The sequence below is a fragment of the Manis javanica genome, chromosome 4 (assembly GCF_040802235.1).
Source record: "Manis javanica isolate MJ-LG chromosome 4, MJ_LKY, whole genome shotgun sequence".
Taxonomy (NCBI): domain Eukaryota; kingdom Metazoa; phylum Chordata; class Mammalia; order Pholidota; family Manidae; genus Manis; species Manis javanica.
The window spans coordinates 36,868,470-36,885,355 of NC_133159.1; the positions used below are offsets into that span (position 1 = coordinate 36,868,470).

General features: G+C 50.0%; 1 protein-coding gene across 24 annotated transcripts in view; it reads right to left on the bottom strand.

Moving 5' to 3' along the window:
- Positions 1-15,324, bottom strand: part of LOC108404949 (MAPK interacting serine/threonine kinase 1) — a 51,945-nt gene extending 36,621 nt beyond the window's left edge. For 6 of the 24 annotated variants that reach the window (XM_017672798.3, XM_073233869.1, XM_017672794.3 and 3 more), the window contains exons 1-2: positions 3,136-3,278; positions 1,129-1,242 (exon numbers count right to left, since the gene is read on the bottom strand). Coding sequence is in view for 4 of the 24 variants with exons in the window: in XM_017672803.3 (XP_017528292.1) it covers positions 8,862-8,891; positions 9,210-9,412; positions 11,438-11,895; positions 14,856-14,938 (774 nt within the window). In the remaining 20 variants the exon portion in view is untranslated. The other 18 variants (XM_073233882.1, XM_073233875.1, XM_073233876.1 and 15 more) reach the window with 14 other exon arrangements.
- Between the last annotated feature and the right edge of the window lie 1,562 nt (positions 15,325-16,886).

Below are 16,886 nucleotides of genomic sequence, written 5' to 3' on the forward strand. Positions count from 1 at the left end.
CGGTATCCTTTATTAAACTGGTAAGCGTCAGAGTTCCTGAGTTCTGTGAGCTGCTCTAGCAAATTAATTGAACCCAAGGCGGAAGTCGTGGGAACCTCCAATCTGTAGCTAGTAGGTCAGAAGCACAGGTTAACTGCCTGGGGCTTGCCACTGGCATCTGGAGTTGGGGGTGGAGGGCAGTCTTGTGGGACAGAGCCCTTAACCTGGGGAATCTGGTGCTGTCTCTGGGCAGATAGCATCAGAATTGATTGAGTTGAGTTCTTGGACACCCTGCTGCTGTTCAAAAATTGCTTGGTGTTATGTGTGGGAAGACCCCCTGCCACATACTTAACACACATTGGATCCGGGTCCAAGAACTCAAATGGAGTTATACTACTATTACTACTGTGTATAATATTGTTACTGATATATATATATATATACACGAAAACATACTCTCAAGTATGTCTCTCACAGAGGTAGGGTAATATGGGAGCAAGCACTTTGGAAAATGGTTCCACTCCACTCGTTAGATGACTGCCGCTAAAACCATGTTGAAAGATAGAGTTGTGGAATCTGAAAGTATATCTGAATGATGTCTATCTGCCTCAGTTTCTAAGTCTATAAAACAGATTTTGAGACATTACATACAAAACACTTAAAACATTATCTGCCACACTGTAAATGTTAATAAATGTTAGATACTATATTAACAAGCAGGAAAAAACAGTCATGACTTTTCACTTCTAGTACTCTATCACTGACTGATTCTTTGTGCAATCTTGATCAAATCTTTTCCCCTCTCTGGGTCTTTCCCCATCTGTTAAATTACAGAGGTAGAAAGAGGTGGTTCTCAAGCTCCTTCTACCTTCAATGATGTATAATTTTCTGTGATCAACAAAGAGCCGTCTGCTCCATATGCTGAAGTTTCGGCATGGAAAAATGTGAATTTGCAGCTGCTGGTTTCCAACGGACAGAGCCAAGGCCAAGGGTAGGATAACTGACTAGTAAACCACCTGTGAGCTTTCCCTGGCGTGAACTGTATCACACTCAGTGCAGGTCCCTGAACAGAGCACTGCCTCCCTTCCAAATAAACTCAAAGCAAAGGCAAAACAGCCTGAAAACACTAGCAGCAATGAAGAATCTTACCTTGTGCAGAATTCTTGCCTTTGTTGTTTGTAATTAGGGTACCACCAATCTAAACAAAGGTTCTCCTTAGGCACAAAGATAAGGGAAACACAAGGCCCACTCTGAACCTGGAAGCTTATAAAACAAGAACCAAAGTGAGTAAATAAAAAACATCACTGACTCACTCGACCACAAACACTGCAGGGACCTACTATGTGCCAGGCAGAGGAGGGATGAAACAAACATGGTCCCTTGCCATCAGTGTGATCAGAGTACATATGGGGTGACAAACTTCAAGGTAGACTGTGATCGGAGCTATATTCAAGATTCAGTTTCTGCTACAGAAGATGGAAAGGGACAACTAATCCATGGGGGAATCAAAGATGCTTCACTAATGAGGTCACATGAGACATGGGCCTTGAAAGATGAGAAAGAGGAGGGAATACAAACAAAGAAACGTGCAGGGAATGTTTGAGGAACAAAAACTGATTTTGACTGGGGCACAGGGTGCAGGTTTGAGTGAACAAAGGGAAACAGGGCAGGGGAGAGGTTGGGAACAGTTTATGGAGGAACTTGTCTGTGAGGCTGAGGAATATAAACTCTACTATATAGTAGCCATTGAAGCCTGTGAAGATTTCTAAGCAAAGATGTCACCTCAGGAAGATCACATGGGCACCCATGAAGAGGATGCAAAGGGAACCATGTAACTAAATCACTATGGGACCACATAACAGGAGACCACGTGCACTTCCTAAGCATGTGCTGGAACCCTAAAAGCTGTTTACATAGCTTCTCTCTGCTATGGTTCAGCTTCATGTAATCTGAGTTTAAGAGGGGCTCTCTTGCCAGGCCCTCTAACCATCAAAATCTTCTACAGCACTAGAGTAACAGGTGTCCAAACAAAGTCAAGAACCTGATTAACCCTCTGGATTACAGAAAGTTAAGAGCTGAGGTGGGAGAAATTGGAGAAAGGGGTACCAAAGCCTCCTGCTGGCTCAGCTCTCTATAAAAACCCAACCCTGGATCTCCTCTTTATATCACTTCCAGCCTAGCCCTCTCTAGAGGGGCTGAAGCTAAGGCAGCGGGTCTCAAAGCACCTGGCTAATGGCTAAGGATTTGAGCAATATACACTAACTGCTCAGCTTGGCACTTGGCACACTGTCAACAGTCAAAAAACGTTAGTTCTCTTCCCATCCTGCAAGGTCAGTTCCACCCATAAACCCCACAGAGGCTAGGTCACCTCAACTCTTCCCCCAGGACCTCTTTAATGTACTCTAGTCCAAAATGACCTAGTTTCTACATGTCACAGTTACCATGTATTCGGCACCCATTTTGTGACAGTGCCATGCCAGGTGACACATATAATCTTATTCAACCCTCACAATGGCCCTAATTATGCCCTTTTTATACAGAAAAGCTCTGAGAGGGGAAATGACTCTCCCAAGCACACACAGCTAGGAAGTGGCAGAAGAGAGATCTAAACCCAAGGTTGCCTGACCCAAAGTCAAGCATTTCAAACACTTCATTCCTGTCACCGCACTGGCCTTGGATCTGCTACCACCATATCACAGAAAACTCCCGAAGGAGAGAGACTGCACCTGACACGATTATCTCTCACCGTACAGCGACCAACACATGTCAGGAGCTGTAACATGAAAACAGTTAACTTTAAAATAACGTAATATACAATTATAAATCCCTCACATGGAAAACTGTTCATGATGGACTGCCTGAGCGTTGAGCCCAGCCATAAGCCTAGTGGAGCCTGATCCTCAAACTGGCCACCGACTGAGCTCCGACCTCGGACACCTGTCACTACTCCAGCCCCGACCCTAGGCACAGGCGGAGTCCTGGGCTCAGGTCACAGACAGAGCTCTGAGGAGAACCCTAAAGAAGCGTCCACTTCAGCGTCCTTCCGCAGGAGGGGCGGGTCGTCACCTCGGGCCGCTCTGAGGCCCTGACTACCTTGCTTGACACACTGACTCACCCACAGACCCCCGCCCCGTTTTGCTCGGAGGGAAACCTCACCGCGTCTCCTTTACTTCAGCCGACTCCCGGCGGCACCGGTCGCGCGCACCCCCATCTACAGATCACTCTGCCGGGAACGCGGAAGAGGCGGTACTAAAACCGAGGGGCGGGCCCGACGGGAGCGGGGCATCAGGAGGTGGAGCTACGCCTGCGCCTGCTCCGGCTCGATAAGTCAGGGATGGGGAAGAGCTTAGGAACTGCGCAGACGTGATAGTGGGACATTTGGGGTTAGCGCCTTCGACCGTGTATTTTACAAGTAAAGGTGGAAAGCTGGGAGAGTGCCAAGTGTAATTAACTTGCCCAGAGCTTCTGCATGCCAGGGAGGAATTTTTAAAATTCATTTTACTATGGGAAAATGCTGCCAGTCTTTTCTAAAACTAGAGCTAATTCTGTAAGATTTCTTAAAAGGTTTGCCTGAGATTGCCTGTAATTTCACGGAGTTTCTCCTTGAGTAAAGCAGTAGTTTAAAAACATTTAAAAGTTACGTTTCTTGGAGAACACCAATTGCGAATAAATTATCATTTCAACCACCCCCTGGCCCAACCCCCAGGCCGTAAGTGTAGCAAGGGAATGGACTTGGTTTTAATTCAGGTCCTGACTCTGAGTCTGTTTCCTCCTTGGATAAATGGAAGTAGACAGACACCAACCCCTGCCTGTCTGGATTGTTGTGTGGGTCTGGTGAGCAATGCTGGTTAAAGAGTCTCTTGGACTTCCTTTTTATCATCCACCTGACAAACATTTGTTCCCTTTCTTCTTTTGGGCTCAGTGGTTTCATCAATGATGGAAGGAAATCTGCAACATTGGGGGGATATTCAGGGCTTTTCTAGATTTCATAGTCTGGGTGAAGGCTAAAGAGGGAGGCCTTCTCCCAAGCTTCCGGGTTCTTCTCACTTCCAGAATCCCTCAGCACAACCTGAAGGCTCCTGTATATCCTGACCTCTCCCACCTATTACCACTAGGCTCCACCCAAAGTTCATGTCCTTAGAAACCATACTGGCCTGTTCCCCTCTGTGTCCCTGAATGTCTAAATAGCCAACTTGTCTTGAGTTACTCAGGCCTATGTTCCAACCCAGGTTTCTCAAAACTGCAATGTCCCCCACATGTTCACTTCATGTCTCCATGTTAAATTTTGGTAATTCTCTCAGTATTTCAAACGTTTTCATTATTGTTATATTTGCTATGGTGATCTGTGATCTGTGATCTTTGATGCTATGATTTTAATTGTTTTGGGGTACATGAACCATGCCCACAAAAAGCAGTGAACTTAATGGATAAATGTGTGTGGTCTGACTCCTCCAGGGGCCATTCCCCTGTCTCTCTCCTTCTCCTTGGGCCTCCCTATTCCCTGAGACACAACAATATTGAGATTAGGCCAATTAATAAACCTACTATGGCCTCAAAATGTTCAAGTGAAAGGAAGAGTCACTTGTCTCTTCCTTTAATTCAAAAGCCAGAAATGATTGACCTTACTGAGCAGGGCCTGTTGAAAGCCAAGACAGACCAAAAACTAGGCCTCTTACACTGGTTAGCCATGCTGTGAATGCAAAGGGAAAGTTCTTGAAGGAAATTAAAAGTGGTACGCTAGTGAACACATGGATGATAAGAAAGCAAAACAGCCTTATTGCTGATATGGAGTAAGTTTTAGTGATCTGGATAGAAGATCAAACCAGTCACAACATTCCCGTAAGCCAAAGACTAATCCAGAGCAGGGCCCTATTTCTCTTCAAATCTATGAAGGCTGAGAGAGGTGAGAAAGCGGCAGAAGAAAAGTTGGAAGCTAGCAAAGATTGGTTCATGAGATTTAAGAAAAGCTGTCTCTGTAATATCAAAGTGCAAGGTGAAGCAGCAAGGGCTGACTTAGAAGCTGCAGTAAGTATCCAGATCTAGCTAAGATAATGAATGTGGCCACACAAAACAGATTTTCAATGTAGATGAAACAGCCTTATATTGGAAGAAGATTCCACCTTAGCTATATGCCATTCATAGCTAGAGAGAAGTCAGTGCCTGGCTTCAAAGCTTCTAGGGACAGGCTGACTCTCTTCTTAGGGGCTAATGCAGCTGGTGACTTTAAATTGAAGTCAATGCTCATTGACCATACCCCAAATCCTAGGACCCTCAAGAATTTGCTAAAATCTACTCCTGTGCTCTGAAAATGGAAAAACAAAGCCTGGATATGTAAGCATATCTATTTACAACATGGTCTACTGAATATTTTAAACCCACTGTTGAGACCTGCTGCTCAGAAACATTCCTTTCAAAATATTACTGTTCATTGACAATGCACGTGGTCACCCAAGATCTCTGATGGAGATGTATGAGATGAATGTTTTCAGGCCTGCTAACACAACATCCATTCTGCAGCCCATGGATTAAGGAGTCATTTTGACTCCCAAGTCTTTATTATTGAAGAAATACATTTCGTATTGGTTATAGCTGCCATAGATAATTATTCTTCTGATGGGTCTGGGCAAAGCTGCCATAGATAATGATTCTTCTGATGGGTCTGGGCAAAGTCAACTGAAAACCTGGAAAGGATTCACCATTCTAGATGCCATTAAGAACATTTGTGATTCACGGAAAGAGGTCAAAATACCAACATTAACAGGAGTTTGGAAGAAGTTGATTTCAACCCTCAAGAATGACTTTAAGGTGCTCAAGACTTCAGTGGAGAAAGTAACTGCAGATGTGGTGGAAATAATGGAAAACGAATTAGAAGTGGAGCCTGAAGACTGATTATTGCTGCAATCTCATGATAAAACTTGCAACAGATGAGTTGTTGTTATGGAGGAACAAAGACAGTGGTTTCTTGAGGTGGAATCTACCCCTTGTAAAGATGCTATGCAGGTTGTTGAAATAACAACAAAGGACTTAGAATATTCCATAAACTTAGTTCGTAAAGTGGAAGCCAGGTTTGAGAGTATTGACTCCAACTTTGAAAGAAATTCTACTGTGGGTAAAATGCTATCAAACAACATTGAATGCAACAGAAAAATCATTCATGAAAGGAAGAGTTGATCAATGCACCAAACTTCACTGTTTTCTTATTTTAAGAAATTGCCAAAGCCACTCCAGCCTTCAGCAACCATCATACTTATCAGTCAGCAGCCATCAGCATCAAGGCAGGACCCTCACCAGCAAAAAGATTACAACTCACTGAAAGTTCAGATGATGGTTAGCATTTTTTTAGCAATAAAGTATGTTTTAATTAAGGTATGTATATTGTTTTCTTAGAAATAATGCTATTTCACACTTAGTAAACTACATTATAGTATAAACATAACTTTTATATGCACTGGGAAACCAAATAATGCATATGACTCACTTTATTGAAATACTCTATTGCAGTGGTCTGGAGCTGAACCTACAATATTTCTGAGGTATGCCTGTATTTCTGCCCTGTCCCTCAATCCATTAGCTACAATAAACTACCCAGATAAAGGGGGTGGGGTAAGAATAGCCAGTGCCAGGTAACCTGAGCTTAAAGCCTCTCCCTAGAGATTGAGTTCTTCCAAAGGCAAGGGCCAGCCCTCCCTACTCCAAGGGTCCTAGAGTAGCCTAGGAAGTTTGGGCACAGAATTCCTAGAGCTCTGGGAAAACCTTGGCATCTCACTCTAGAGAGCTGGGCCAGACATGACCACACTGGCCAGCCCTTCACATGGCTCGCAGTCTCAGAACGCAAAGCCCTCCCTGCCCCATTCTGGCCCAGTTCCTTCCACAGCCTGCCTAGGAGCCATGTGGCACCCAGACCTCAGCTTCCCACCAGTACAGCTATTTTTTGTTTTGCCTCCTTTATTTTACAAAAAAAATAACAATAAAGTCTTAGCTCTGTTTCACAAAAATAGATTCCTCCACCCCCAACCCACCGCCCTCAGCACTGGCCACAGTTTATAATGCACTATCCAATCTGTTGTCCTCCGTGGGGGAATCTCGGACAACCCCACCCCCAGAGTCTCTGGCAAATCCACTGGGCCTGTATGTTCCTCTTGGGAACTTCTCTGTAGGCAGCAGCCCTAGGTCCAGCTGGCTGGCGTCAGGGGTCCCATCTGCTTCTCCGGAGATCAGGCAGCTGCTAGGCCAAGGACAGGGCATTATTCTGGAGGCTTGGTTCAGACAATTCCAGCACACCTGAGAGTTGGTGGGACACTCTAGAATCAGGCCAGAAATCTTTACTTTAAGCAGGAACAATTGTGTTCCAGAGAAGGGCCGTCAAACCCTCTTTTCACTTGCATCTCATCTCCTTGTGAAGCAATACACTGACCCTGTGGTGGGAGTCAGGACTCCTGGTTTCTATTCCAGCTCCACGAAGTCTTGCTGTGAGGCCCTGGACAGTTTGTCCTTCCCCTCTTTCTGGCTTCAGTTTCCTCCTATGTACATGGATGATTCTGTGAGTGAGACCAGATGATCCTCAAATCCTTTCTGGCTCTCCGTCCTGGCCTCCCAGCATGGTGGCTCTGGGAGGTAACAGACCTGTCCTTGCCTCAGTTTCCCCACCCATGGGTCTGGAACACAGCTGGGCATGGGGGTGCTGAGTAATGGAGTGCTGAATGAGCTTCTCAGTTTCTCTGTGGACAGCTATGCTTTGAGATTCAGTCAGCTAGGATGTCTAAGGGATGGTAGGGAAGCAGGCAGATCCTTGCAAGATGGTGGTTCTCCAAGCCTGGAAGAGTCCATTTGCTAGTTTCATGGGCCTCAGTGTCCTGGGATGGGAGACAAGGCTCCAGAGCTTCCTGATTCAAGCTCCACTAGCTCTTTGGGTTGGAGGATTACCTTATGCTGGGCTTCAATCCTGGGAGCCAAGTCTATAGATTCTGGGAGCTAGATTGGAGTGTATGATTCTCAGTTTAAAGACCAGGGACCTTTGCGGACATAAGGGATCATCCCCAACCACCAGGCTGTCTATAATCAGGCCTTCCTGGAGGCAGAGGAATGAGCTGAAATGACAACTCCTGGGTCTCTGGCTGAGCAAATCAGAACCTGTCTCTTGTCACGGGTGAGGGGTAGGTACCCAGGGCAAGGCTCCCCTTCCAACCTCTCTCCAGCTCCCTAGAATTCATGCTTATGGAAGACAGTAGCCTGAAAGGTTCAAACATAGCACTACATCCATAACCACAATTTGTGCACTTACTCGGTCAGACGCACTGAGAGGGGACACTGACCTACCATCACTTATACAGTGGTCATGGTCTGATGGTCCCAAACACCCAACCATTCTGTGCAGTAACCATTTACCTATCATTTACGGAGGGCCTCCTGTGTGCCAGGGAGGGTCTAAGGCAGCTAGCTCTCACAGACCCACCCCACAGTTAAAATCACACACACATACACCCTGACATATGCGCTTACTCACAAACAGGCTGCTCACTCTTTTCTATCTTTCTTGCCATCACCTCAGCCACATCCACATCCCCCTGGTAGGCTTGGGAACACCATGGATGGGTCAAGTATCAGAGCAGAAACCCTTTAGCCTACCCCAGCCCTAGGCTTCCTGCCAGAGCCTTAATTCCTCCTTTCCTTCTGTTTCTCCCTTAGGTCTCTCATTCTTCATTCATCAGCAGTCAGGGGAACATGTGTGCAGACTCCCTAGACCTGGAAGTTCAGGGACTTTGGGTGCGGAGGGGTCCCAGGACTGTCAGCCTCCTCTGCCATCAGATTCCTGCGGGTCCCCTCCCCTAGCCACTCTGTGTTCAGATGGTCCATCTGACAGGCAACAACGTCCAGGCCTGGGCTCAGTGACAGATCCGCTCTGTCATCTCCCTCTGCAGAAACACAGGTGGGAAGGGGTCAGTCAGGGCTCAACTGGCCAGGTAGCCCCTTCCCAAACCATAGGGCTGGCTGCTCTTCTGCCTGAACCTAGCCTCTTCCAGCACCCCCACCCCAACTACAGGCTGAAGATTTGGGTTTGTAAGTTGACACTTGAATGAATTCTCTAAAAGTACAGAATCCATTGTAAATGAATTGCCTTCTCCTAATTCATCCACTTGGCTATTGGATTTTCTTAAAGCAAGTAGCCTTCTGATCTGAAAATTCATAGAGGCTAGCCCTGGTCGGGGAGGGTGGTGGGGGCTTGGCCTCACCAGTGGCTCCAGCTCTCGCTGGTCCACCAGGCTGAATTCGCGGATAAAGTAGTAGAAGTGCTTGTAGCAGGTGTTGACGTGCGCCTCGGCCCCCATGCTAAGGATGCTGTCAAAGTGGTGGATGTAGACATGGACAAAGACGCGGAAGAGGCGGGTCAGGATCTTGGTGCAGACCTGCTGGAAGTTCTTGGGGAAGGGAACTCCTAGGGGGTAGGGAAAGGCAGAAGTGGGGGGATCAGCACCCTGGTGATGAAGCCCTGCCCTCCCCGACACAGGCAGCCTTTGCTGCAGATGGTCTAGGACCCCTCCCTGTGCAAGAGAGAGATCGTGGTTTGCTTTCTCTCTTACCTCCCTTTTGAAGGATGCATAAATCTCCCTTGCTGAAATACAAATAATCTTCAACCCTCTCCCATCACCCTGAGCAGGGCTCTGCAAACTTATTGGGGTTATGACCAACCCTTCTTAGACTATGATAAAAGTTATGCCCAAACTCTCCCCAAAAATATATGCATCAGCAGGTGTACTCACGTGATATCCTTGGATACAATTTCAAGGAGAGTTCAAAAACTGGGGTCCATTTTTTAAAGCATGGGCCTACAGGATTGAGTCCTATCTTCCCAGCATGGCACCTACTGAAGGCCTTTCATGATCTGATCCTGATCTCCCTCTCCAGGCCCACACCAACTCCTTCCTCTCTACAGTTAATTCACACAGCAGGCCCCCAGATCCCCAATCCTGAGAATTACTAAATCTTCAAGAACTAGTTCAGGTAACTCTCATTCCTTCAAATATTCAATAACAGAAAGAACCTTCCATTTATGAGCCAGGCCCTGTGCTGGGTCCTTTGTGCCTTTTGCCTGGTATGACATCCATTCTAGACAGGATAAAATGTGCATAAAGGTGGAGTCGCTTGCCCAAGGCCATGTAACTATTAATTGGAACAGATTGGAGGCAGGGTTCAAACCTTCTCTGCACAGCACTGCAGTGCCCCTCAGAGATAAATACCATAGATCCCCCACAAGAGAAGCCCCAGGACCTGTAGAGAAGGCACAGTTCCGGCACAGCCCCCATGCTCAGTGAGGTGGAGACCCGATGGCTACCCACTCTTCTCTGCTGTGGCAGAGCCATCCCAGGGATAAGGACAGATACCTGGGGTTTCACAGGCCTGGGCAGTAAGGCAAGAAAGGAATAAGAGCTTGGTGCAGACCCCCACCAGTCCACTCACTCCAAAGAGCCCTCTTTCCTCACTGCTCTCAAGTGGGGTTGAGTCCCACCTCCCTGTGGGCCCTTCCAGGCCCAGCCCAGGTGCCCTACACTTGTCCTGCCCATCTAGATGTGGGGCCCAGGGCCCCAAGAGACCTGAGCTGCAGTTCTGAATCCCTGATTCCACACACTGTCTGTCTCTTGGCCCAGTTTCCCCCCATGTGGAGGGCATGATGGTGCAGGAAATGGCAGGCCACCTTCTGGGGAGGAGCTGTGGGCACTGAATTGTGACTCAGTACCCAGCTTCACTTCGCATTCAGACTTCTTTCCTCTGGGCTGGGCTACACTACCCCACCCACCTCTGATTCCTTTAACTGTAACACCATGAATGTGAGGCCAGGTGGGGGTGGGGCTGCTGTGATGAATACAGTGTCATGCCTGCTCAGCTTCTGGGCCAACATCCACTCCTGCTGCCCTTGGGTGGGGAAGCAGGGCTAGGGTGACATCACTCATCTCTCCTCTCCACCTTCACACGTCCAGGCTGCCCAGCTGAGGTAAGAAAAGGCCTAATGGCTTGGGCCCGACCAGGGAAAATTCTGCCCTCAGAGACCCCTGAGGAGGAGATACCATCTTCACCTCCTTCCGTTTCCTGGGGCTTGGAGTAAGAGGGAGCTCCCAGGAGGCTGCAAGTCGGATCAGCCCAATCAGAGCGCCTGCTAGGAGCCCCTTGAGGTGCCTGCTCTGGAAGGTTCTGAGAATCACAGAGGTCTTGCCAGGATGGTCCCTGGAGGGACACTCAAGCTTTAGACAAGAAGAGCCCCAAACTGGGAGTCAGGATCAGATGCCTGATCTTGAGCACTCCCTTAACCTCTCTGAACTTCAGTTTTCTTTTCTACAAAATGGGGATGAAAATCCCTGCCCCCTTACAGAATTGCTAAATCATTTAAATGCCTGGGCTGTGGAATGGGCTCAGCGGCTCCCTCCCTCCCTGGCTAGGCCTGATGTGCCAGCTGGGCGGTACTCACCAACACGTGTGGGAAAGACATCCTCATCATTGATGAGGCCCTCAATCCAGTCCATGAGCAAGGCCATATAGCGTGGTGCAGAGAGCTTGGCAGGTCGCCGGTACTGGCGCTCATCCTGCCAGCGGTACTCATAGCGGGGCCCTCCTGCCATGACTGGACAGCTGGTCTCGCTGCAGCGTTCGGCCATGGTGCCATAGATGAGGTTGATGCGATTGAAGAAGTCCACCACGTGCACGGCGATCCAGTCGTCGATGTTTTCACCAGGTGGCAGCCTCACCACACTGCGCAGGTCCAGGCCCGACTTGAGTGATGCCTGAGCCTTCTTATACAGCTCAAAGCGCTGTGTGCCGGGCTCAAAGCGCTTGCGAGGACGGAATGTCTTGTCCTTGGCGAACACCTGCTTCAGGCACAGCGCCATGGCCAGGCTGGATCCAAGGCCAGGTGTCCAGGGGTACGGACTTGGATGCCAGAGCCAAGGGTATGGGAAAACACAGTGGTCAGTCAAATGGGCTTTGACTTCCCAACATATCATTCGTCTCACCTCTCAGCTTTTGGCCAACCTCTGCTACCCCTGCCTGGCATCGAAATCATCCCTAGGTCCAGCAGCCCTGCTCTATTTCCAGGCTACCCTACCTCCCCCTGTCAAGCTCCCATAGCCCTCCCATCCTCTCCACTTTCACTGCATCTCAGAGGCCTGGAGCGCTTTTCAGACTTGCTGTGGACCATTAGAGAGGTGGCAAAGGCTTCCTGCAGGCACGCCCACCAGAAGGCAGGGGCCTGGATAAAATGACCTTAGGGGGCCCCACAGGCCAGCTGGTGCAGCGTGGGAGAACCTGGCTGCATTGTCTACGGGGAGGCGGAGGGCCCCGCCTTCGGCTTCCTCTGGGATATCCCATGATCCATCCCGCCACGGGGGATTCCCAGGGAGCAGGAGGGACTTTTCTACCGAAAATGTACTTTCCTTTTATTACCCTGAAAGAGGAAAGGGCCCTCATATAGCCAGCTGGGTGGCCCCTGAATATGACTGCAGGTGCTGTTGGAAAGGAGGAGATGGTAGGCCTAGAACGGTGTCACTTCCTCCAACAGTGGCTGGAGATCCTTCCTCCTAAGCCAGGCTACTCCAGCCCCAAACCCGAACAAGCCACTGGCTCCTCCCCCTGCACATGACACTCAGCAGAGTTCCCAGAGCGCCCACCATGTGCCTGACATCAGGAAGTAGGAGAATGTAGCCAGATCCCAGCTGGGCCCATCTAGAACTCAAACAAATTTGATTTGCCTCCTAGAATTGAAGGATCCCAGACTCTGAACAGACTTTGGGGGCAACAATCAGAGCCCCAGGCTTGGGGGCATATATCCTGGTTCTAGTACCAACTCTACTGCAACTGCGTGACCCTTTTAGTAGGCATGGAGTTGGCCCATGCAACTTCCTAGGGCTCTCTGATACAAGCCAGATTTCTGGGACTCTCAGGGTAGTCATCTCTTCTCCCCTGTGAGTGTGGGGCCTCTTGGAAAATGCAGACCTAGGTACCTGTTGAGTCTGAAATTTAGCCACAGATGGAGCACTGACACTGACCCCAGGCTGAGCATTAAGGTGTGGGTTAAGCACTGAGTTCTGGCTCCAGGCTGAACTCTGACTGAGCCCTGACCCTAGTCAATTTGAATCCTGACTCTAGCCCTAGGTTGAGGCTTGAAATAAGCCACAAAGCCCGGCTTGACCTCAAAGCTTGCACTGGAACATTTTCCTTACTCAAGTCTCTAGTAATGCTGAGACAGGATTGGGGAAGGAGGATGGGAACAAGGCGACAGTGGGTGTGACCAAAGGCACAGCACATGTGGGCTGGAGGGAGGTGTCACCTCAGGCAACAAGTCAAGCTAGTAGAGGAGAAGTTTAGAACAAGGGCTCTTCCTCGTACCCATAACCGGCAGGCCAGGATGGGGACAGTCAAGTAAAATGAGGAGAGTTCAGAGAAGTAGGGGCAGGTCTCCCAGCAGGATCTTGTCCTCTTGGGAAAAACCCTCCAAGATGTGGCAGTTCTTCTCATCTACCCCCTGCCCCTCAACTTCTAGCCCCAAGTCCCAAGTGTGGGACCTGAATTTCCTGACCCAAGAAGAGATTTCCATGCTTCATTTGCTGCTGTTGCTGCGTTCTGAATTTTGCTTGGGGAAGGTGCTTCCAAAACCACTCATACTGCTTTAGGTGGGGTTCCTGGCTCTCCACCATCATATGGCCTCCTTCACTGCAGTTACCAGCAAACCCTCACTCTGGCATTCCATACGTCACCCTACCTTTCCTGTGCCTCTGCCCTGGGCAACCACCCTGGGCTGCTTCTTGACCTCTGAACAGGCCCCCCACTCTCCCAACTCTGTGTGTTTTCTTACACTGTTCTCTCTGCCTGCCTATACATGGTCAGGCTGAATGCTACCTCCTCCCACAGGCCTGTCTACTGAATTCAGATCTCTTTCTCCTGGGGTGGAGGCTGCTTCTTGGTCATTGCTGTCCCTACCATACCACTCCCCAGCCTAGGTCAGGACCTGGACATAACAGATACTCAGGCTTTAAGGAAAGCTTAGAATCAAGATCTTAGGTCTGAAATAGCCCTGAGAAATCAGCTGACTCAACATGCTTCTTGTACAGATGGGGAAAATAAGGCCCAGAAAGAGGACTTGAGGAGATAGGCTTCACATAGCAAGTTACAGACAGGGAATCTCCACTGGCAGAACTGGGAAGTGGGATAGAGTGGGACTTAGCCCAAGACAAATTGTAAAGGGCCATTTTCCTGCCCTGGCTGGTTGCTGATCTTGTGGAGGGGTCGTGGAGGGGAGTGAAGGAAGAAGGGGAGGCATGTTCCTACCAATTAGACCAACCTAATTCCCATTACCCCAAACACACTGAGCCTCCCCCATGCCCTCACAGCAACTCCGGGGTCCTGGCCAGTGAGCTAGTCTCACTTTCAAGGTCTGGGTCTTTTCCCAGGAAAGTGTAAGCTTGGGTGGCATCTATCCATGCCGCTTTCCACTTCCCATTCTCATGCCCTTCCATCCCATCCCTCACAGGACCTCTATCCCCTCCTGGAACCAAGGCCACACTGCCTCCTAGCCCGTTTCCTAACTCTGGGTATCTGTTTGCTCCTAAAGTGCCCAGGGATGGCTCACTCCCGGGATGGGCGTCTGGGCTTCTCACATGAAGACCACGCCTGTTTCTGACTTTCAGCCCCCTGCCAAAGCCACACCTACCACTCCTCGGGGCCTGGCCCAGGATCTTGGCTGGCAGCTGGCCCCAGTATGAACTTGGAATCCAACCTAGGGCTGTGCGATGTGGGGGTGCCCTGAGGGCAGAGGTCCAAGAAAAAAGTAGAGGCGGGTTCTGCACGCTCTTTCCCGCGACGCTCGGCCACCCAAGCCCAGCCCTTGACCTTACCCTTTGCTCCCAGACTCCCTCCTCGCTCTCACCCAGCAGCCGCGACCAACCGGTGGAAGGACCCAGAGGCACAGGGCTGACATTTCCGCTCCCGAAGACACGCCCCCCTCAAACACCGCCACCACCCCCGGCTCCAGCTTTCTCAGCTCCGAGCCTCGGACCCCGGACAGAGGAATGCTGTCAGCCTGCCTTCGAACAGAGGTCCCCTCTGGACAGTGCCACGTCGGACAGCCCAAGAAATGGAAGTGGAAGCAAGACTGGGCCCAGTGCGCGGGGTGGGGGGGGGGGGGGGCGGGCGCTCACTCACGGCGTCCGCCTCGAGGGTTAGCAACGGTCCTCCCCTGTCCGTGGGGTCACATCCCCAGCGCTCAGGGTCGCTTCCTTCTCCCGTCCTTCTGGTGTGCCGATTCTTGCCTGTCCTCCAGTCTTCCCAGCCGGGCCGCGGTCGCCCTCCCGCCCCCGAGGCGACGCCAGCTCCGCCCCGGCCCTCTTGGGCCCCGCCACGCTGCGGCCAAGGGGCGGGGAAGGGGCGGGGAAAGGGGACCCCCTCCTGGGGCTCGCACTCCAGCCTTCCGGAAAGTGCCTGCCGTGTTCCAGCTTCCCCTTGGGCGAAAGACTAACTGAGCAGCCGGCCCTCTCAGCGTCTTTTTGGACTTCTGCCAAGGAGGCAGCCTCGGCTTCCTCGACTGTAAAATGGGGACAAGCCCGGCTTTTGTCTGGAGCAGAAGCAAAAGAGCTGCTAGATAATTGTTTCTTGCCCTCGGTCTCACTCGTCCCAGAGCTCAATAAGGGATCAGGTCTGCCCCGTCCACTCCCATACTCTCAACTTCTGGCACAGTGCTTGGCACATAGCAGGCACTGAATACCCAGTTGCTGAATGAATGAATGAATGCCTTAGGAATCAGCTGAGTCGCTCACCCCAGCACTAAAGGAATGTCCCAAAAGAGTGTTCACATCATGGCTGGGGGCTTTGCTTAGGCTGGGCAGATTCTCCTTCCTCCTCACCCAAAGTCACCCCATTTCCCCCATCAGCTGTTCCCCTTTGGAATATCATTTTCCCCTCCTTCCTGCCAACCAAATACAAACCCTTGGAGACTGATCTGCTCTTCTCACTTTTTTGTGTGGGTCCCCCTCCCCCCCCCCCCCCCCCGCCTCCGAGAGCAGACAGATACCCCACAAGCACTCAATGCATCAAGATCTTAGGGTTGAAATAGCCCTGAGAAATCAGCTGACTCAACATGCTTCTTGTACAGATGGGGAAAATAAGGCCCAGAAAGAGGACTTGAGGAGATAGGCTTCACATAGCAAGTTACAGACAGGGAATCTCCACTGGCAGAACTGGGAAGTGGGATAGAGTGGGACTTAGCCCAAGACAAATTGTAAAGGGCCATTTTCCTGCCCTGGCTGGTTGCTGATCTTGTGGAGGGGTCATGGAGGGGAGTGAAGGAAGAAGGGGAGGCATGTTCCTACCAATTAGACCAACCTAATTCCCATTACCCCAACACACTGAGCCTCCCCCATACCCTCACAGCAACTCTGGGGTCCTGGCCAGTGAGCTAGTCTCACTAGCTAGTCTCTGACCCAGGGACCAGTTGGCTGGCTCTGTCATGGGATGGGAGGGAAGGTTGCAGGCCTTCCAGGTGGGGAGGGCTAAGGCAGACAGACAGGCTGCAGAAGTCACTTTGCACAGGTGCAGAAGGTGAGTAGGCAGGGGAAGAGGAGGGGTGGAGACAGGAGGTGGGCCATTTACCCATAGATGCCTCACTGGGCTCCTCTTGTGTCTAGATCTCCTGCTTGCTTAATGGCATGAGAACACCAGATCCTTAAGAATCCCAGCTCATAACATATATATAGGTAGGTTACGGGGAGGGCAATATATCAGAAAAGACAAGTAATGACTTTCTAACATCTTACTATGCTGATGGACAGTGACTGCAATGGGTTGTGTGTCGGGGACTTGATACTATAGGTGAATGTCAAAACTACAATGTTGCTCATGTGAAACCTTCATAGGATTGTATGTATATCAAT